The 21,927-nt window shown below is 37.7% G+C and overlaps 2 protein-coding genes across 4 annotated transcripts; one reads left to right on the forward strand and one right to left on the reverse strand.

The window, feature by feature from the left end:
- Positions 1–173: 173 nt before the first annotated feature.
- On the reverse strand, positions 174–20,946 carry saxo4 (stabilizer of axonemal microtubules 4). 3 transcript variants are annotated; one of them, XM_067380305.1, is made up of 11 exons: positions 20,835–20,946; positions 19,689–19,806; positions 19,067–19,211; positions 18,905–18,968; positions 18,717–18,796; positions 18,480–18,545; positions 18,271–18,357; positions 18,102–18,182; positions 15,402–15,496; positions 15,048–15,149; positions 14,230–14,957 (listed from the first exon to the last, which is right to left on the reverse strand). In XM_067380305.1, exons 1-11 carry the CDS (start codon positions 20,944–20,946, stop codon positions 14,918–14,920), a joined length of 990 nt encoding a protein of 329 aa, XP_067236406.1. In that variant the 3' UTR covers positions 14,230–14,917. The 3 variants fall into 3 exon arrangements, with proteins under 3 accessions (XP_067236407.1, XP_067236406.1, XP_067236405.1); XM_067380306.1 differs by lacking the exons at positions 14,230–14,957; positions 15,048–15,149 and adding an exon at positions 174–454; XM_067380304.1 differs by having other exon boundaries at positions 14,230–15,149.
- Positions 1,460–4,791, forward strand: LOC137015067 (leucine-rich repeat-containing protein 10B). Its single transcript, XM_067379730.1, has one exon. It carries the CDS (start codon positions 2,358–2,360, stop codon positions 3,576–3,578), a length of 1,221 nt encoding a protein of 406 aa, XP_067235831.1. The 5' UTR covers positions 1,460–2,357; the 3' UTR covers positions 3,579–4,791.
- Positions 20,947–21,927: the final 981 nt, after the last annotated feature.

Genomic DNA, 21,927 nt, shown 5'->3' on the forward strand with positions numbered 1-21,927 from the left:
ATTGCTAATCTCATTAACTTTAACTCTGCTTCAGTGTTACTTTAACACTACTTAGAGAGGGACCATATGTACTCTGAGCAGAGTTGATTTAACCCTGGGGATTTTGCTGTGATTACTCTATATAAAAAAACAAAACAAGAACCAACCATTTTGATTTCATGGTGACTGTAAATGATGCCAAAAATGGACCATTTCATAACGGAAGAATTGAAAATATGGTTGTGCATTAATATTGAGAAAACTTCAAATGAAGCATAAGTATCTCAAGCATAATAAACGAAACTGATCTTTAGTCTAGATTTCTGACCGAAGAATACCTGGATGTCAACGCTCCCCCTCAGGTTCACAGGGCTTATGACAAGAAATGGCCACTAGGGGGTTGTGCTGCTCTGACACCGTGGAACATCAAGACTGAACTTTGATGCATTACATCAACACTTCAGCTGAAAATCACCTATATAGGGCAGAGAGTGATTCAGACACTTATCAGTATGTGTAACACCACAAATCATAATTTGAAGACGCTATACTCTATAATGTACTCTGTATTAATAGGACTTTTGGTGAGACTTCATCAATAATCCAATAACAACATTATATAATGCTTTACAGATCAATAGTTCACAATATAGTAGCCTATATATAATTTTGAACAGCCTCTGGAGTAGACTTCATCCAAATATCATATAGTTTTGAATGTTCGTTTCAGAGCAGAACAGCTGAGAGTGAATCATCTCACTAAAATTAGCAGTTTGTTCAGCCTTCATCTGTCTGTCCTCACTGTGCCACCTTTAAAATACATTTATTTCTTTATTTTTGTGTGAAGATATTATGCAATTATGCATGTCCTGAGCAGCACAGAAAATTGTTTCGGTTGATTTGCTGACACCAACGATTTTACTAATTACTAATTTTACTAATTTTTTTAGTCCACTAGTTTTCCTTTCTCCCCATGAAGGCTTTTTTTGTTTTGTTTTGTTTTACTTCCATCCATACTAATATATTTCCTTAATATATGTGGCAAATAACTTTTTATGCTTTTAACTTTTACAAATGTTATTATGCTTACAAGTCAATATATGTAACATATTTATAAATATGTATTTTCATATATTTATTAAACATTAATGCAGGCTATTTAGTTTAAACCCCTTAATAATTTATACAATCACGTTTTATTTTACAATAAATATACGAATGTTTAATATTAATAAATATATTTAATAAATATTTCATACAGTTTAAAAAAAAATTATAAATACGTTTCTTTATTGCGTAACGTGAACTTGGAATAGAGGAATTTGACCGCCTCTCTCTCTCTCTCTCTCTCTCCCCCAGGACCACGTGACAATCGTGTGTAAGTCGCATGTCCCTGTTTTGGTTGCTAAGGGAGAGAGAGAGAGAGAGAGAGAGAGAGAGAGAGAGAGAGAGAGAGAGAGAGAGAGACGGTTCATGGCAACGCTTTACTCAAACTCCACACACACAGAGAGGGAGAAACGCGAGACTGCTTTGATCGCACAACGTTGGAAAGAAACGCAGAAATCGCTTCTGGAAACTTTACACTGACATCTCCAGAGGATTTTTGTCTGATTTTAGGACCACGCAAACCGGAGTTACAGTTTGGCATCATCGGTTCGGTTCACATTGCCGCCGGCCAGGTCACAGCGAGCGAGTGTACGAGACCGGGATCCACAGACCGGGCGGCCGGGACAGGAGCTGTGTGTGTCGGCAGAGAGACGCTCAGCACCAGCGTTCACACAATCAGAACTGACAGACTGAAACTGAAAGTTTGTGACTGTAATGTGAGTCATTTAATGCTTTTAACAAACAATTTATTTAAAAAATAAACAATTAACAGTGAAAACGGGAGTAATTAGCTAATATGTTGGCAGCTACTTTTGAGTTCACATTACAGAGACAAAATTAAGCTTCATTCCTGTTACAGTTATACTTATTTTTACAACTACTACTACTACTATTATTACTACTACTACTACTACTATTACTATTATTACTATTACTATTATTATCATAATCTGTTTTATAGCATATAATAAGACATTCTGAGGAATTTTATTCAAAGCTATCCACACAAACACACAGAATGGCTCCAAGCTGGTATCACTGCCGTGTTTGCTGACGTTGGACCTCGTTGTACTGGGACTGAGGGGAAGTCGCCTGTAGTCAGAGCACCATGTGTCGCTGTGCTGGCTCTGTCACTGCCGGGTCAATCCTACTGAGTGAAACTGACACGGGGAGGGGGGGCCAGCCCCACAGACCGCCTCACCCTCTTACCCCGTCCTGAAACACACTCTCACGACACACACGGACAAACGCCGGGCTAGCCGGCTGAGGGTATGGGCAACTCGTCCCGAAAAGAGGCCGAGGACGAAGGAGGTGAGGAAAAGGAGAAGAAGGATAAAGAGAAGGGAGATGAAGGAGAGGAGGAGGTGGAGGAAGAGGAGGTTGTGGAGGACGAGGAGCTGCCTCTCGGAGTCGACGACCTCTTGGCGAGCGGAGATCCCGTGTTGGACCTGAGCTACTACAAGTTCCGTCGACTTCCTCGTCAAGTCTTGGATCTGGAGTACCTGGAGAAGCTCTACGTCTGTGGAAACCGTCTCCGCGACGTGCCTAAGGGCATCGCGCGGCTGCAGGGTTTGCGTACTCTGGCGCTTGACTTCAATAAGCTCGAAGATGTTCCCCTCACTGTGTGCAAGCTGACCAATCTCACGTGTCTTTACCTGGGAAGCAACCGGCTGATGAGCCTCCCACCTGAAGTGAGGAACTTGCAGAGCTTGCGTTGCCTCTGGGTGGAGAGCAACTACTTCCAGCGATTCCCCAAGCAGTTGTACGACCTTCCCAATCTACGCTCTTTGCAGATCGGGGACAACCGTCTGCGCACCCTTCCCTCGGACCTATGGCGCATGGAGGCCCTGAGAGGACTCTGGCTGTACGGAAACCGCTTTCAGGAGTTTCCGCGAGTGCTCCTCAAGATGGAGCAGCTGGAGATTCTGGACATGGACCGCAATCGGATATCGGAGTTCCCAAACTTGCATCATCTTCCTGCGCTGCGACTCTTCTCCTACGACCACAACCCTGTGAAGGAGCCGCCCCGTGTAGGGGAGGAGGTGCTTATCGTCGGGGAAGGGGCTGAGGAGGTCTTGCAGGCAAGAGAGAGAAGGAAAGAGGCAAAAGAACGCGCAGAGAAGGAAGCAGAGGAGGCGGCGGCCGCTGCGGCAGCGGCAGCTAATCCAGTCATTCACGGAATACTCAAGAAACTCCGAATGAGCTCCGCCCTGAACTTGGCAGCTGCTAAGGAGAAAGAAACAAATGGGTCGGGTCCATCAACAGGGGATGAGGATGGAACACAAAGTAATGACAAAGAGGCGGAGTCTGAGAGACAAAGTGTGGCGTTTCATGAGGCGGAGCTTGGGTATGACGATGACGGCTTGGAGTATGAAAGGGAGGAGCTAGCCTACGAGGGGGAGGGGTATGAAGGCTACGAGGGGGCGGAGTTAGAGTATGAGAGATCTGAAATGGATTACGAATATGAAGGGGAGGAGCAAGAAGAACCTTGATACTCGCACCTCTTCTATGGGTCATGGTAGTCTGAAGTGTGTACTTTCTGCAAACAGAAATGCAGGTTCATCAGTTTCAGCCAACATTCACTATTTTTTGCAACTCTGGTGCAGATGCTACACAATTCTGCTTTACTCATCTGAAGTATTAATGCAAGGGTTGCAGGTTCAATCCCTAACTTAAGAGTTATTGGGGCCCTGATATTGGCACTTAAGTAACCCCAGAATGCTTTATGGGGTAAAGAAAGCGACTGCAAGTCGCTCTAATAAAAAGCATGTGCATTAACATAAACATTAAATTGATGTCTGATTGGTTGCAAAGTAGAAGGATAGTTGACCCAAAAATGAAAATTCTGCCATCATTTACTTAACCTTGTGTCATTCATAACCTGTATGACTTTCTTTCTTCTGTGAAAAACAAAAGAAGATATTTATCCATACAATGAAAGCCACTGAGACGTTTTTTCAAAATATCTTCACTTTTGCTCAGCAGAAGAAATAAAGTTTGGAACGGCCTGAGTGTAAGTAACTGATGCCATTTTATTTTTGTGTGAAAAATCCTTTTAATGCACTTGAAACATGAAAATGTAGCCTCTCAATTTGGCAGTGTATCAATAACACAGTTTCTCAAATAGTTTATAAAATAGCATCACTCAAAACCCCATGAATTAACTTTGCAAATACGCAACAGTTTCTTCCACACAAGTATAAGCAAGTGTTGCTATTATTAGAAGGCATTATTGTTGGCCAGACCATTGTTGCAGTCCTCAAACACAGGACTCTCTTCAATGATTACAGGGTTTAATCTTGTGATTTGTAAAAATCAACTGTGAAGACCTGTGAAACTGCACAACTTGCGTCAAAACTACATTACTGTGTGCTGTGTATTTCTAATTAAGAGCAGGACTCAGATATTTCTGTTTGTGAGTGTGTGTAAGTGTGTCTGGAACTCTACCCTTACACGAGTGTACTGTTTATAAGAAACTTGATGCTGCAATTGCAGCGATGTGTGTTGGTGAAACCAAATATTCTCTTATTAAATAACCAATGAGTTTGCCAAACATGTTTCAATGATTCATGTCTAGTTGGACTCTGATGTCAGTCCTGACTAGGACTGGGCAACATAGCTATACTTTTGCAATATATATGCCCATATGCCAGCCGATACATATTTATCTTTGACTTTGACTAATTTGATTTTCACAAATAGATTCAAATGTTCAATGTCAACACTAAAAATCTAGTTAAAATGAAACAAGGCAAGTTTTACAAATTAGGCAGGGTTTTTGCTAAATAATAAATTAATTAATAACAATATTTAATGATACACTTTTACAAAAAATATATTGGCTAAAAAATTGTGTGATAATGCAAAAATAGATACAATTTTTAATCAATTAATTGAAACTGATTCAGAGAAATAAATCAAAATGACCCAAAAAATCATCATAAGAATATTTTCAATATTCAAAATATATTTCCAAGTCCTAGCCCTGACCATGCAGGAAAAATCCTACACTAAAGTTTCTAGAAGGCAAATTAAGTTTCTGAATTTACTGAGTTTCCACTAAGAATCCTAGCTGTCTGGCTGTGGAGCAGCACTGACATGATCTGAGACAGATGGGAAGAGCTAGCCAAGCTAGCACTAATAGAAGTAAATGTTCTCTCTCGTCTTTTGCTTGAAGGACTCGATGTGCGAAAGTTAGAGAGGAGGCGTGCGGACAGAAGAGAAACATCAGGGAGAGGATAGTAGTGGGGGTGCGCTCCATAAAAGGCCTGGGTCGTTAGTCAGTGATTTGGGAGAAAGACTGAGACAGAGCAGCGCTTAATGTGTAAATGATGAGATCCCAGAACAAAGACTGTAACAGATCCAGCAGGTTGGTGGGTTGGGTGATGGTATAAAAATGAAAATAGTGTTTAACACCAAATTAACACTGCAAGCGAGCCATGTGACACAATGCAAAGCAAAGTAGATCACTCCAACCGGTATCAAAGACTGTGTATCCACTGCAAGAAGATGTCTAGCTTTATTGATTATGATGGGCAATCTTGGAGAATATTATCAATGAATAACAACTTGTGTCTGTTCAACACACAAAACTATGGAAGCTTGTTTCCGCCACAGAATTAAAAAAAAGGATAATTGTGACTTTTTGTCTCATAATTCTGACTTTTTTCTCAGAATTGCGTGATATAAATTCACAATTGCGAGATATAAAGTCAGAATTGCATGTTATAAAGTCAGAATTGTGTGATATAAATTCACAATTGCGAGATATAAAGTCAGAATTGCATGTTATAAAGTCAGAATTGCATGATATAAAGTCGCAATTGCGAGTTATAAAGTCAGAATTGTGTGATATAAATTCACAATTGCGAGATATAAAGTCAGAATTCCAAGTTATAAAGTCAGAATTGTGTGTTATAAAGTCAGAATTATGTGTTATAAAGTCAAAATTGCAAGTTATAGTCAGAATTGTGAGTTATAAAGTCAGAATGGCGAGTTATAGTCAGAATTGTGTGATATAAAGTCAGAATTCCAAGTTATAAAGTCAGAATTGTGTGTTATAAAGTCAGAATTATGTGTTATAAAGTCAAAATTGCAAGTTATAGTCAGAATTGTGAGTTATAAAGTCAGAATGGCGAGTTATAGTCAGAATTGTGTGATATAAAGTCAGAATCGCGAGTTATAAAGTCAGAATTGCGAGATATAAAGTCAGAATTGCGAGATATAAAGTCAGAATTGCGAGTTATAAAGTCAGAATTGTGTGATATAAAGTCAGAATTGCGAGATATAAAGTCAGAATTGCGAGATATAAAGTCAGAATTGCGAGTTATAAAGTCAGAATTGCGAGATATAAAGTCAGAATTGCGAGTTATAAAGTCAGAATTGTGTGATATAAAGTCAGAATTGAGAGTTATAGTCAGAATTGTCTGATATAAAGTCAGAATTGTGAGATATAAAGTCAGAATTGCGAGTTATAAAGTCAGAATTGTGTGATATAAAGTCAGAATTGTGTGATATAAAGTCAGAATTGCGAGTTATAAAGTCAGAATTGTGAGATATAAAGTCAGAATTGTGAGATATAAATTCAGAATTGTGTGATATAAAGTCAGAATTGTGTGATATAAAGTCCGAATTGTGTGATATAAAGTCAGAATTGTGTGATATAAAGTCAGAATTGCGAGATGTAAAGTCAGAATTGCGAGTTATAAAGTCAGAATTGTGAGTTATAAAGTCAGAATTACGAGTTATAAAGTCAGAATTGTGAGATATAAAGTCAGAATTGTGTGATATAAAGTCAGAATTGTGTGATATAAAGTCAGAATTGCGAGATGTAAAGTCAGAATTACGAGTTATAAAGTCAGAATTGTGTGATATAAAGTCAGAATTGCGAGATGTAAAGTCAGAATTGCGAGTTATAAAGTCAGAATTGTGAGTTATAAAGTCAGAATTGTGAGATATAAAGTCAGAATTGTGAGTTATAAAGTCAGAATTACGAGTTATAAAGTCAGAATTGTGAGATATAAAGTCAGAATTGTGTGATATAAAGTCAGAATTGCGAGATGTAAAGTCAGAATTGTGTGATATAAAGTCAGAATTGTGTGATATAAAGTCAGAATTGCGAGTTATAAAGTCAGAATTACGAGTTATAAAGTCAGAATTGTGAGATATAAAGTCAGAATTGTGAGATATAAATTCAGAATTTGTGTGATATAAAGTCAGAATTACGAGTTATAAAGTCAGAATTGTGAGATATAAAGTCAGAATTGTGAGATGTAAAGTCAGAATTGCGAGTTATAAAGTCAGAATTGTGAGATATAAAGTCAGAATTGTGAGTTATAAAGTCAGAATTACGAGTTATAAAGTCAGAATTGTGAGATATAAATTCAGAATTTGTGTGATATAAAGTCAGAATTACGAGTTATAAAGTCAGAATTGTGAGATATAAAGTCAGAATTGTGAGATATAAAGTCAGAATTGTGAGTTATAAAGTCAGAATTGTGAGTTATAAAGTCAGAATTACGAGTTATAAAGTCAGAATTGTGAGATATAAATTCAGAATTTGTGTGATATAAAGTCAGAATTACGAGTTATAAAGTCAGAATTGTGAGATATAAAGTCAGAATTGTGTGATATAAAGTCAGAATTGTGAGATGTAAAGTCAGAATTGCGAGTTATAAAGTCAGAATTGTGAGATATAAAGTCAGAATTGTGAGTTATAAAGTCAGAATTACGAGTTATAAAGTCAGAATTGTGAGATATAAAGTCAGAATTGTGTGATATAAAGTCAGAATTGCGAGTTATAAAGTCAGAATTGCGAGTTATAAAGTCAGAATTGCGAGTTATAAAGTCAGAATTGCGAGTTATAAAGTCAGAATTGCGAGTTATAAAGTCAGAATTACGAGTTATAAAGTCAGAATTGTGAGTTATAGTCAGAATTGTGTGATAAAACATCAGAATTGCGAGTTATAAAGTCAGAATTGCATGATAAAGTTGAAATTGCGAGTCATAGTTAAAATAGCATGATAAAGTCAGAATTGCGAGTTATAAAGTCAGAACTGTGTGATATAAAGTCAGAATTGCAAGATATAAAGTCGCAATTGCGAGTTATAGTTAAATTTGCATGATAATTTTGTGTAATTTTCCTTTATAACAAGTTTAAATCTCACAATTGTGAGGAAAAAAGTCAGAATTGTGAGAAAAAGTTGCAGATCTGTTTTTAATTTTTTTTTATTTAGTGGCAGAAACAAGCTTACATGCAAAACTGTATTTAATTCAACTTTTGTGTTCTACAGAAGAAAGCCATACTTTCTCAAAACTATTTGTTACAAAACACTTAAGTGAAACAATGAAGAAATAAATCTTTTGAATTATAGAGGTCATCTGTAGAAATCACTGCCCTCCAATTTGCATTTTCCTCATTTGTTCAGTCTTTCCCTCCGATACCAGTCTTATATGTACCTACTTTTCTGTTCCATTCACATCTGCCAACTCTCTTATTCTAGTCAAGAAGTGTTTTTATTGCCCTTTCCTCCTCCTTCCCCTTTTCTTCCTTCATCAATCATTGTGCTGTTTAAATTTTCTCTCCATCTCCTGTCACTTCTCATCTCTCCCTGAGAGTGTCGAATCCCATCTGTTAAAATATTTACGTAATGCAATGAGTCTGTCATTATTGCTGCGAAGAGTCTGAAACAAGTGTTTTGGCACAACCTGTGACAGGAAGTGGAGAAAAGCGTGTCTCCGCCCAGATCTCCACTCCAGAATCAACACAACCCATCACGTATATGCAAATGTGCACGGCTCAGGTGTCTTTAAAACAGCCAGTTTTCTATTCGCAAAAACGTTTTTATTCATATCTGCAATTGTGCAAATACCTGCAGTATTTTATTGTGAGATCTGAGATACTTTGTGGAAGGCAAAAAGACAAGGCTGGCAGATGAAAATAAAGGAATGTCTTTGCAAAGTGAAACTTGGCTGTTTCAAAGACATCTGAGCCATTTGCGTATATGACGGGATGGGTTGTGTTGACTCTGGCAGGTAGATCTGCGATCTCTTTCAGCTGTGAAAGACATTTGATCAAAAAGTGCTTTGATGGTTGCTGAAGTGTTGCAATTTTTGTATTTTAAGGTAAACAGGCTCTGCCTTTCTTTAAAACTTACCATTTGTTGTATTTACTAAAACAAGAATGACTATTCCCTGGTTAAGTTGTGACTTAAGGAATACTGTTTCCTTGTACAAGCCTCTACTTATAACAATTGAGAATACTATTTTAACAATCATTTGTATTCATATCACACATTTAAGCTTAGCATGTAAGAAAATCACACTGTACGCTACAGTCCCCAGGCTCACGGCATCCCAGACACCAATATTTTAATGATTCATAAAAGATGAATCACTGTATGAGATTTCAGTATGGAGATAAAAGTTAGGATCACTATTTTTCAGTAGTATTACAGCACACAATGAATGTACATTAGCACTGTTTGTTGTTTGATTTTGGCAGTTGATAGAGCATTTGATCCCGGAAATGGATCCAATGTCAGACTTGAACAGATTACAATTGCTCAAACTTCAGGTTAGTGATTCAAACAAACTCATAACCAAAATTAAGGCCTGTTCACACCAAGAAAGATAACTATATTTGCTTCCACACCAACGAACAATAACAATCTGTTTATTCTAAACTCACGCGCTGTGGTTTCAAAGTGTACAACATGTCTTTGCTGTTCTTGTTGCATTTACACTGTTTAACCAGCAGGTGTCCTCGGCATGCTATGTTTCGAGTGAGTAGCTAGTGTAATCGATCTAATCTAACAGTGAATTTAGCTGACAAAGTCAATATAGTGGAATAAAAACAACGCCTAGTCTTTTTCACTGCATCTTCAAATGAAGCAAGATAGCATGTTGTCGAAACTAGAACTGGATAACTGAGGTAATTTTATTTTACACTGTTTGCTAGCCTGACATAATGATCTCATCGTTAATACTTCTCAACATTTATTCCGAGGGTAGGACGGATTGTCTTCCATATATCCATTTTCTTTAAAGTATCTTTGAAAAGGGGGTTTGACTTGTCAAACAGTGGTGGCTTTGCTGTACCTCAGCGATTAATTTAAGCAGACACAGATGCATCATTTCCATTATAATCAATGCATTCTACCAAGAGCAGTGCAAACTAGCATCTGGTTTAAAACATGCTTTTTTGGGTAAATAATGCTGCAAATACCAGTAAATTGAGTAGCGCAAACCTTAGTAAATCACCTTGCGTGATTCATTTAAATACTCTCCTGCCATAAATATTTGCGTGTGAAAGGAAAACTCATAAAAATGCATATGCAATAAGGTCACCCTTATGAAAAATAAGTTTTCGTAACAGTAGGGGGTGCTATTATGCATCTTATGAAAGAGTAAAGAATCTCTGGATCAAAACACAGGAGAAGAAGAAATGTATCCGCAATGACATCTGCCATTTTAAATGTGCGAGTAAAGTTGAACGGATTCTGATTGGCTGTCAGTGTTTTATCATTTAACAGCTGGGGAAAAAAATCGTTCTGAAAGTGATCCCAGCGATATTGTTTCTCTATAACGTTATTGTTATAGTTGTGGTGTGGTCAGTGGAACTATATCTTTATCGTTATCTTCATAGTTATCGTTCTTGGTGTGAACGGCCCTTAACTCGTCCTGCTACGTTTGTTACAGACATGAATGACACCTCAAATTAGCTTGGCAGCCAAAAAAAAAAGAAAAAGGAAAAAAAGAAAAAGGAGACAAGAACATGTCGAATAATCTCTCATCTCAAATGACTTGATTTCTTATTATATGACATCTTTAAAGGCATACTGTAAGTCTGGCTCAGAGATTTTGGCATAGCTCTTAGCCCTGGATTCTTGGGCGCAAAGTATCGAGTATCTCTGGAGCGGCTGAGCGCTCTGACACAGTCCAGGCCCGAGGAGGAGAACATAGTCTCTGTGCTTAATCATTTAGCGGCTTACTGCTAGTTTACGTTAACGCCATTCTCTCAAGGTCAGCCGCATAGCAAGCCGTGAATGAGCACCGGACTGCCTCTGCGGCGCTTGAAACTTCATACCCTTGTTACAGGCACTCACAGTTATATCTCTGTCACTGCCAGATCTCAGCAGAAGTCATCTGGTGTCTGAAATGTAATCCGAGCCATTGTGACAGCGTGTCAGCACAAGAGAGGAGGGGCCATCATGGTCGAGCGAGTATGATTTTGCTCCTAAGTAGGGCATGTTTGCAGGTTCTATATGCCAGTTGGTCGGTTTTACACTGCAAGCCATTAAAAGTGTTGTTACAAGGCTAGGAAACTGCAATGTGAAAACTAGATTTTCATTTACTTAAGAAAATGTGTGCACTTATTGCCTGAATGTTCTGGGTGGTTGCTAGGGTGTTTCTATGTGGCTGTTACTGCATTGCTAAGGTGCTCTGGTGTGGTTGCTTACTGGACCACCTTGAAGTCTTATGATATTCTGGTCTTTTTTCAACCAGTCTACCATGCAAATCTGAGGTGTCCTTTATGTCCATATAGTGTAAATGGTGCAGCAAAAGTCAAATAGTGTTTAATACTAATATTCAGAAGTCACTAAACTGAAATATGGACAATAATAATATTGGTGACGCTTGACTGCTAATGTTCAAATTGCTCAATTTACTGCAACACCTCAGCAACCGTTAAACCACTAATAGACAATCACTTTTCAGTGTTAACATTAAGCACGAGACCAGTGTTCCTTCATTCAATCAGTCCCTATTCTCTCTTTCTCATAAGGATTATTAAGGATAATGAACGATCTGCCTGCGTGGGAGAGTGAACATTGGCCCTGAGATGAGAGAGAGAGAAGCGTACACACATGCACACACCAACCTGAGCGGGCACCATAACTGTGCCCATATGCCAGACAACTGAGCTTTCAGTTGGTGCCACTCCTTTCTCAGCATGGCTAGGGGCTTGTGTACATAAGTTGTGCATACATATGTGTATCGGGTGTATCTATCTCAATCTGCTGACCAGGTTTATGTAAATGATATAAACATTCCTGGTCTTGCATTCAGTCTTACAGAAATAATTTTGTTGCTCATCACTTTTTAAATGACTTGCTGTCAAAATGATTGCTGATGTTAATTATTCACAGCTCAATGCATTCTACAACAGTGTGTATCCAATTAAAATGTTAACATTTTGAGCAAAAGTCGCCATCAGCTGGTTGCCAATGTGTTGATATGCATTTCTTAAAGGGTAAGTTCACCTGAAAATGAAAATTCTGTCATTTATTACTCACCCTCATGTCATTCCACACCCGTAAGACCTTTGTTCATCTTCAAGAGATCATCAAGAGATTGTTGAATAAAGTCGATATTTTCGTTTTGTTTTTGCGCGCAAAAAGTATTCTTGACACTTTATACATTAAGGTTGAACCATTGCAGTCACATGACTGTTTTAAGGATGTCTTTAGTACTTTTCTGGACCTTGAAAGTGTATATTGCTGTCTATGGATGAGTCATATGAGGTGTTCTCTTAATTTGTGTTCTGAAGATGAATGAAGGTCTTACGGGTTTGGAACGACATGAGGGGGAGTAATAAATGACAGAATTTTCATTTTTGGGTGAACTAACCCTTTAAGGGTTAAGAGTGTTTTTAGAACGTTGCTATGCGGTTGCTAGGGTTCTAGGTGGTTGCTTATACAGTCAAAGCCAAATTTATTCAGACACCTTGAACATTTCATTCATTAATACAGTTTATTCACTATGGTTTAAAAAATGGTTATAAAATTTGACAAGATCTCTGAGTTAAACTGAGTTAAACCATGGGATAATTTCAAAATCTGGACATTTTCAGAGACAGGAGAAGAGATATTCTGATGATTGCTGTGAATTTATCGGAGAAAGCCGTGGCTCGTAAACACACAGGATTATTTCATCACACGTGTCAGTTCTTGTCTAAATAATGACCGCGACACTGCAGTGTGTGAGACTTGATGAATGATTATCAACATATATGTTATTCATTTGAAATAAATATTTTGGTCATTATTTTGCATAATTTTTCATTGACAATAATTTCACTGTATGTATTTACAACATTTGTCAAAATTCATAATTAATATTCAAAGCAATCACGCTGTCAACGCATTTCTGATTAAGATTACTTAACACATCATTACATTTCTTTAAGGCAGTTAGGCGCATTCATTCAACTTTTTAAATATTGCTCTTATGAAACTTAACCATGGTTTTACAACAAGTAAAACAAAAAACTTGGTTATAAACCATGGTAACCACAAATCAACCATGGTATTTGCAGTAACACTGTGGTAATACAAGTGGTAATCATCCTGCGAAAAAAAACATGGTTACTACATTTTTTTTCTACAATATAACCATGGTTAATTTTCGTAATAGATCTCATCAGTCAGATTCATTTAAAAATGTAAATTCAACAGGTATGAATTATACGGAAGAGGATTAGGGCCAAGCAATAATAAAAAAACATCTTGAGATTAAAGTTGTTAAATTTCAAGAAAAAAGTCGAGATAAAATTTTGAGAATAAACTCATTAAATTACGAGAAAAAAATTGTTAAATTTCAAGAAAAAAGTTGAGAATAAACTCATTAAATTATGAGAATAAAGTCATTAAATTACGAGAAAAAAGTTTGTTAAATTGTGAGAACAAATTCGTAATTTAACAAATTTGTTCTCATAATTTAATGACTTTATTCTCAACATTTTATCTCGACTTTTTTCTCATAATTAAACGACATTTTTCTCATAATTTAACGAATTTGTTCTCGTAATTTAACAACTTTATTCTCGTAACTCAATGACTTTATTCTCAACATTTTATCTCGACTTTTTTCTCGAAATTTAACACGTTTTTTCTCGTAATTTAACAAGTTTATTCTCAACATTTTATCTCTACTTTTTTCTCGAAATTTTACGAATTTTTTCTCGTAATTTAACAAGTTTATTCTCAACATTTTATCTCGATTTTTTTCTCGTAATTTAACAACTTTAATCTCGAGATGGTTTTATTTTTTTATTATTGCTTGGCCCTAATCCTCTTCCGTAGAATTACGATCAATGTCTGAATAATTTTTGGTTTGACTGTAGGTCCAATCAAACATGGAGCCCCTTTTCAATGTCTGTGAGATTTATTCATTGCTTTTATTGTCTTCCACGAAAAAAATATCCTTGGTGTTTTGAAAGTCACTAAATGTAATACTTAGGGCCAGCTTTACTAAACAGGGTGAATTACCATGACAGCACAATTCCTAAAAAGCGCAGGTCTACTGACGACATGCAAATTAAAGACGCATCATTTCCATAATGAACAATGCAATTTACCAAAAGCAGCGCAGATCAGCATCTGGTTTAAAACATGCTTTTTTGAGGGGGTGGTAAATAATGGCGCAAATACCAGTAAATTGACTAGCTCATACCTTAGTAAATCACCTTGCGCAATTCATTTAAATACTCGGCTCCCATAACTATTTGCGTCTGAAACGGAAACTCCTAAAAATGCATATGCAATAAGGTCAGCCACAAACATAACCCTGTCCATGCCTTTTCAGTGCTAATTTTTCTCTGTCTGTCTTTTTAGTTTTTTAAAGCCAAAAGAGGGTTTGCGCTGGATCTGGCCCTTAGTGTTAAGGGTTTGTTCAAATCACAAACCCTAAGTATGATTAATACTATAACAGTTCTAGTGAAGCCTAGCAAACACCTCTAAATATAAGCATTATCATTTTGTCTGAAAATGTCAAGTAGAAATGATCAGGCTAAGTTTGACAGTATTTTATATGAACCAATATTTCATATTTATTGTGAAGCCAGGACATTATATCCACTAAGATTAAACCTGTGTGAAAGAGAGAGACAAACAGAGGATGTAATTAACAAGTGTTCAGATGTACATGAATGAGAAATGTACATGTGTTTATGTGTGTACCTATCCGTGTCTCGTCCACTGTACCCGCTCTCTCTGTGTCTCTGTATGCCTCCTCTCACCCAATCTGATCTCTGCTGCTCCACTGATGATTTGTCACAAAACCTACAACAATTTTAAGGATGAAAACCTTATTTAAACCAACCAGGACACACTCATCCCCACAGCAACCAATCACAACACACTCATTCCCCCAGCAACCAATCAGAGCAACCCTCTGGTTTGGAAGAATACTTCAGCATGTCATGCAGTAGTTGCCCATGTCTGCAGGACACTGACAGTCAGTTTAAATAAATGAGCAATCAGTTTTGCCAGTCAAGTACCAGGAGCACACACACAGAGACAGACATGACTCACTTGCTTTGGTAGTGTGTGAGGAAGTGTTGTGGGTCGGCTGGTGTATGTGAGAGGCTTGTGATGTTGGGGGCGTTCAGGACGAATCCTGATGAGCCCTGTAGAATACAGAACAGACAGTACACAAAACCATTCTAGAAATCCCTCTTAAAGCAGCAGCAGCATGCCAAAATATAGCAGATTTCCAATCATCTTTCAAGTGGATGACTTTTGTTGCTGAGGTTAGACGTGTTATCTTTGAGAGCTTTTTGTGACATTAAATCGGAACTGGCACAGAACAGACTGTCTTTCAAATAGCTTTTCTATGGAGAACACATCTTTTTTTTTTTTTTTTGACAGTGTAATATAAAGGTACAGTGCATCCCGCAACATCATTTACAGAAATACATCACCCTTATGTCATTCTAAACCTATCTGACTTTCTTTCTTAATATGTTACGCAGAATGTTCCCCTTCTTTAATATAATGGTGCAGTGTCCAGGCTGGCTGTCAACATCCCAAAAGGACAAACAGCATTATAAAAGTGGCCCATATGACTCCTGAAATTAATGCATTACAATGTTGCATTACTCCCTAAAAAAGTAACTAATTGGATTACTTAGTTACTTTATATGGAAAGTAATGCATTACATTACTTTTGCATTACTTTTTCTCATCTGGACTGGGCAGTTTGTTTTTATAAAAACAAAAAAAGTTATATTTTTGGCAAATGTAAACGCCCTTTCAGACCAAAAGCCTCAGGCTGAAGGGAATGCAAACTCATGCCTGTACAGTCGAGGGCACAGCTCAAACAAACAAGCCCTTCAGCTGTGCTGCCATTCTGGAATACAGAAGAATAGGATGCAGGAGAAGAAGTAAATGAGTAAAGGCCCATTCACACCAAGAACGATAACTATAAAGATAACGATGTAGTTCTAAAAATCATTCTAAACAACTATAACGATAATGATGTGAGGAATGATATCGTTGGGATCACTTTCAGAAAGATTTTTTTCTAGCTGTTGAACGATAAAACACTGACAGCCAATCAGAATCCATTCGGATTTAAGTTCTCGTGCATTTAAAACTATGATTTAAAATGACAGACAACATTAAGGAGAAGTTAATTGCCGAGGTCCAGAAAAAGCCACCGCTGTCTGACAAGTCAAACCCCCTTTTCAAGGATACTTGAAAGGAAATGTATATATGGAAAACAATCGGTCATACCCTCTGAATAAACAGTGAGAAGTATTAACGATGTAATCAATTTGACAGGCAAGTAAACAGTGTAACACAAAATGACCTCAGGTATCCAGCGCTAGTTTCGTGTTGCTTCTTTTGAAGTTGCAGTGAAAAAGACTAGAGGTTCGTTCCATTCAACCGTAAGTGGACTGTGAAGTGGACTTCACACGGTATTTCGCCATCTTAAGTGAGATTCCATTCCGAAGGGAGCGAACATGTTCCGTTCGAAGGGCACTGCGAACGGCATAGGGAATAAGGGAACATCGATACATCACTTCACAGGAAGTAGAGAGGTAAAATTACCCAACTGTCATTGCGCATCACGTTACATTCAGAACTACGACGAAGCAGAGCCGTTGAAAGAGTTTAACGGCTCTCTGGTTTTGAGTATTTATTTATACATTTTATATGAACGAAAGTATGAATGGTTATGGCGATGAGTGTTACATTTGTATATTTTATTGTATGAATAGGCATGACAAAGTAAAAGTGTTGAAAAGCTCTATCATTTATTTTATTTAATGTTACCTCAGGAGTGTTTATGCGGCTGTGCGTGGAAAAGAAAGCGCATGAGACCATGGATTAAGAATACATTTATACAGTTAACCAAATAAGAATTTATTTTCATATGGCATGAGTTACAGCTAAGAGCTCTTACAGTTAAGAGTCGATTTTAAATTCGAAAGTAAATTAAAATATCTATTTATTTATGTCATCAATCTCCGCGACACTGTCGACTTTCTTTGATGACGTTTGCAGGGCGTTCCAAATGAACGATTATTGTCAGCGAAGTCCACTTCAACTGATATACCGTGCTCAGGGAGTAGGGAGCAGTGAACACTGCGTAGGGACCCTGTCGAATGGAACACAGCTTAGGTGTTGTTTTTATTCCACTATATTGTCTTTGCAGCTAAATTCACTGTTTGATTAGATCGATTACACTAGCTACTCACTCAAAACATAGCATGCTGAGGACATCTGCTGGTTAAGGCCGTGTAAATGCAACAAGAACAGTAAAAACATGTTGTACACACTTTGAAACCGTAGCTCGTGAGCTTAGAATAAACAGACCGTTATTGTTCATTGGTGTGGACGCAAATATAGTTATCTTTCTTGGTGTGAAGGGGGCCTTAAATGTATACTCACATTTAGTCTAGAACTAGCCTACAATAACCATCATGTTTACACAGCACACACAACGCCTCTGCACACCTGATTTCTCTCAACGGGGACAGGAAAGCCGTCAGTCAATAAATGGGAAAACAAAGTAACTTCCAACACTGCTTAGCAGTCTTTAACCAATGAATTCTCAGTCATTCAAAATGAACGTAACTAGAAATGTTCATTGCCTATAGAAAAAACTTTCCATGATCCCAATTTTGAGATTCCCTGATATTTCCAGGTTTCCCATGACTGCCATTGGCTGTTCATTTAAATCTATTTGAACAGTCATAGCCAAACAAATATATTAGATTTATTTACCGTTGGCCCAATGGACAATCTAGTTACAGCAGGTCCAGTTTTCTGTCTGCTGTCCTCACTAAAGCCACCCTGCAGAGAGGCCTGTGGGCAGAACATCCTAATAATTGGTCAGAGAACTTGATGTTGTCTTAATAGTATAGTTTATCTAAAGAGTGAAAGATATACTCACTGAACTGGTCAGAGGCCTTTGGGTTTCTCTTGTAAATCCAGTTTCTCGAAGTGCACGGGAGGCAAGTTTTGGTAATGCTTCACTGCCCTGAAACACACACACATTAAATGCAAACCTCATCCAGCTGACACACATTATAAAAATCACATGAATGTGGTGGTGTTGATGGAGAGAGTAACAGCAGAGAATGAGAGAAACAGAGAGACCACCTGTAGGAAAGATCCGGGCAGGAAGTCAGTCCTCGTCACACTTTCCTGTATCCTACGAGCGTCGTCCTGACAACCATTATCACCCAATCAGAGCAGAGAGTCAGTATAACAATGGAAAAAGGATTTGATATTGTGACTCTCATGAATACAACATTAAGAATTATGGAAACGTGCAGCTAAATAAATGTCTTGACAATGACTTTGCCAACAGGATGATGAACTGACACACACACACACCATGTTAATGTGTTGAGGAAGGAAGGTGTTTGGCTGTAGATTGGTTCCCTCAGTGTATCCACTCTCTTCTATGGGTCCAACTAATACACAAACACAGTGATCTGAGACACCTAGAATGCAACATCAAGAACCTTTGAATCTACAACAAACTAAGTTAGGAAGCTAATTTTTAAAACCACAATACTTACCTAAAACTCTGAGGCGGTGAGGAATGTAAGTGCCTTTATATTCAGTCTGATGGGACGCTGCTCTCTAAGAGACAGACAGAGAGAAAGTAAAAGAACAATGAGGCAAGGGTGAAGTGACATGGCATGGTGCCACATTTCTATGTGTGTGTCTTTGGCTCTCACGGGTCTTGGCTGAGTTTGGAGCTGCAAATATCCACTCTCTCTGCGTCTGGACCCCGGGCAGGCCAAAGGCGCCGTCCCGTCAGGCAGAGCCAGACGCTGGTAATGACGCTTCGATTGAGACTCAAAACTGTCCAACAGTGAGAGACTAAGAGAGAAGAAAAAGGCGAAAAGTGTATGTGTCTAAAATGATTTAGTGAGGTGCAAAAAGGATGTGGAGTGTATGTGCAATTTCAAACACACACACACACACACACACACACACACACACACACACACACACACACACACACACACACACACACACACACACACACACATGTTTGTTTTTGTGAAATGTGGGGACATTCCATAGACATAATGGTTTTTATACTGTACAAACCGTATTTTCTATCCCCCTACACTACCCCTATCCCTAAACCTAACCATCACAGGAAACTGTGCACACTTTTACTTTCTCACAAAAACTCATTCTGTGTGATTTATAAGCCTTTTGAAAAGTGGGGACATGCTGAATGTCCTCATATTTCACCTTTTTTTGTAATACCCATGTCATACCCATGTCATTATACACATTTATGTCCTGATATTTCACAAAAACAAGTACACACAATCTGGGCCATACCCAAACTGTGGATTATCATAGCGGTCCAGGCTGGAGCTGTAGTACAGAACAGGACGGTGGTTGGCAGAGTAACCTGTCCCAAAATGATGACCTACACTTGGCAGGAATAACTCCTTACCTGGATAAAAGAGGACACGACTCAGGACAGATTCGACATCTTATATTCTACAGCGCAAATAAATTTTAATGGATATCTACAGTGGAACTAAGGGGCTGTTTATACGACACCATTTTCAACCAAAAACGTAATACGTTTTATGCGTTTTGGTCATTCATTTACACAGTAAAACTGTTTTTGGGGGCCTGAAAATGCAAACTTTTGAAATTGTGTTTTTAAAGTGGAAATCATTATCTAAAACGCTAATTTATGACATCATGCACATGAAGTGTTACGTTTATAGGACGTTTTCGTGGATTTGTGTAAACGGGGATCATTTTAACAACTTTTCAGTTTTTAGCACATTATTGTCGTTTAAACACACCCTAAGGATGCACCAATATTGACATTTTGGCCAATAATTATTTTTAAAACTATGTCAAGTAAAGTTTTTTTAAAATAAAGGTATACTTTAGGCCATCCAAAAAATTAAATTCTGTTTTTATTTTCTCACCCATGTCGTTCCAAACCTGTATGATGTTATTTTTTTTCTGTAGAATTCAAAAGTAGATGTTTTGAAGAATTTTACAGAGCTTTTTTAAGTAATCAGTACAACTGACATATACGTTATATTCACTTAAATAATTATTCACTTGGTCCAGGTTTGATGTTTACAACTTCAAGTTGCATGAAGATTCTTCAAAAATTCTCTTAAAAACAACATACAAGTCTGAAACAGCATAAACGTGAGTAAAATAATAATACAAATGGTCTTGAACTATCTAGAGTTTTGAATGTTTCAAGTAAAACAAAGAATCAAAACATTATAATGTGTGGTAGAAAAGATGGATGGCTGTTTATATTTCAAAATGTGGCATAGAAAAAGACTATTGTTTGAAATTGGAAAAATGTGACCTAATATTATGTGGCTTCAGAAGCAAGTCTAAACAGACCAATGTCTATAATCATATATAAAAAAACAAAGTACAGTTTGATGAAAAGTTAGACTGAATCTAAGGTTACTGTGTGGTGTGTATGTGCGTTATCACCATAAGACTGTCTAAAGGTGGTGCAGTATTGGTCGAGGCCAGCGTTGGTGGGACGCCCCCCTGGTCTGCCCGTTCCATGCGAAGGCTTGACTGCACCCAAGGGTCCAACCATCTGTAACTGTGACTATAACCCAACACAATAGACCTTATTCAAAGCAGCGCCATGACAGGTATGAAAGTGAGGCTGTGAGGGATAGACTTGCCCTGTTTTCACTGGCATTCGCTGTATCAAGCTTTTAGATCACTTATTATTTTCCACAGCTCATGCTGTCATATTTCTTTGCATAGATTTTTGCAGTGTTACGTCAGCAGAACAACCCAAAAACACATACAACCCACTGAAAAGATGTCTATCCCTCACAGCCTCGCTGTCATTCTTGTTAAAAATCAAAGATGGCGCTGCCGTGAATAAGGTCTATACCACTGCACAAACACACTGTATTGTTTACATGTTTTATTTTAAATATCATACTGGAAGAATTACAGTGTGATATAAACAAACATTTTCCAGTAGAGTCACATTAACACTAACCAGCAGAAAAAACATTTGACGTAAAATGTCAGGTTTAAGATTTCATTACCATTTATTTACCTATTCATCTTAATAGCGTCATTTAAATGCGAACTTTATGGGTCTTTGAATCATGAAACAACAACATATTTATAATATTATTGTTTTACCATGATTTAAATAACTTAATACTACTTAAGTTTTATTAAAAAAAAAAACGGTTCGTCCGTTACCTGTCGCCCCTCCGCGAAGTAAAATACATACATGTGTGCCGTTGCTCTTTTATCCTCGCGCTCGTTACCAGGTAACCGTTACCAGGACAATCACAGACGAGTTCGTCACGTGACAGGTATGTGACAAGACGCGGGAAGGTGAGGTAACGGCTTTACAGTACATTGCGCTACTGTTCAACAACAAGAAGTTTAAATAATATTCACATACATTTTACTGGTGGAGATTAAAGGTAAGAGAGACACTCGGACGCGTAAAGGGACACTTTCACGGCCTGCGAATCGGTGCCTTTAGACTGAATACCACACTTGCTTAATGATCGTAGTTACCATATTAATATACCAACCAAGC

Source organism: Chanodichthys erythropterus, chromosome 24 (assembly GCF_024489055.1).
Source record: "Chanodichthys erythropterus isolate Z2021 chromosome 24, ASM2448905v1, whole genome shotgun sequence".
Classification (NCBI taxonomy): Eukaryota; Metazoa; Chordata; class Actinopteri; order Cypriniformes; family Xenocyprididae; genus Chanodichthys; species Chanodichthys erythropterus.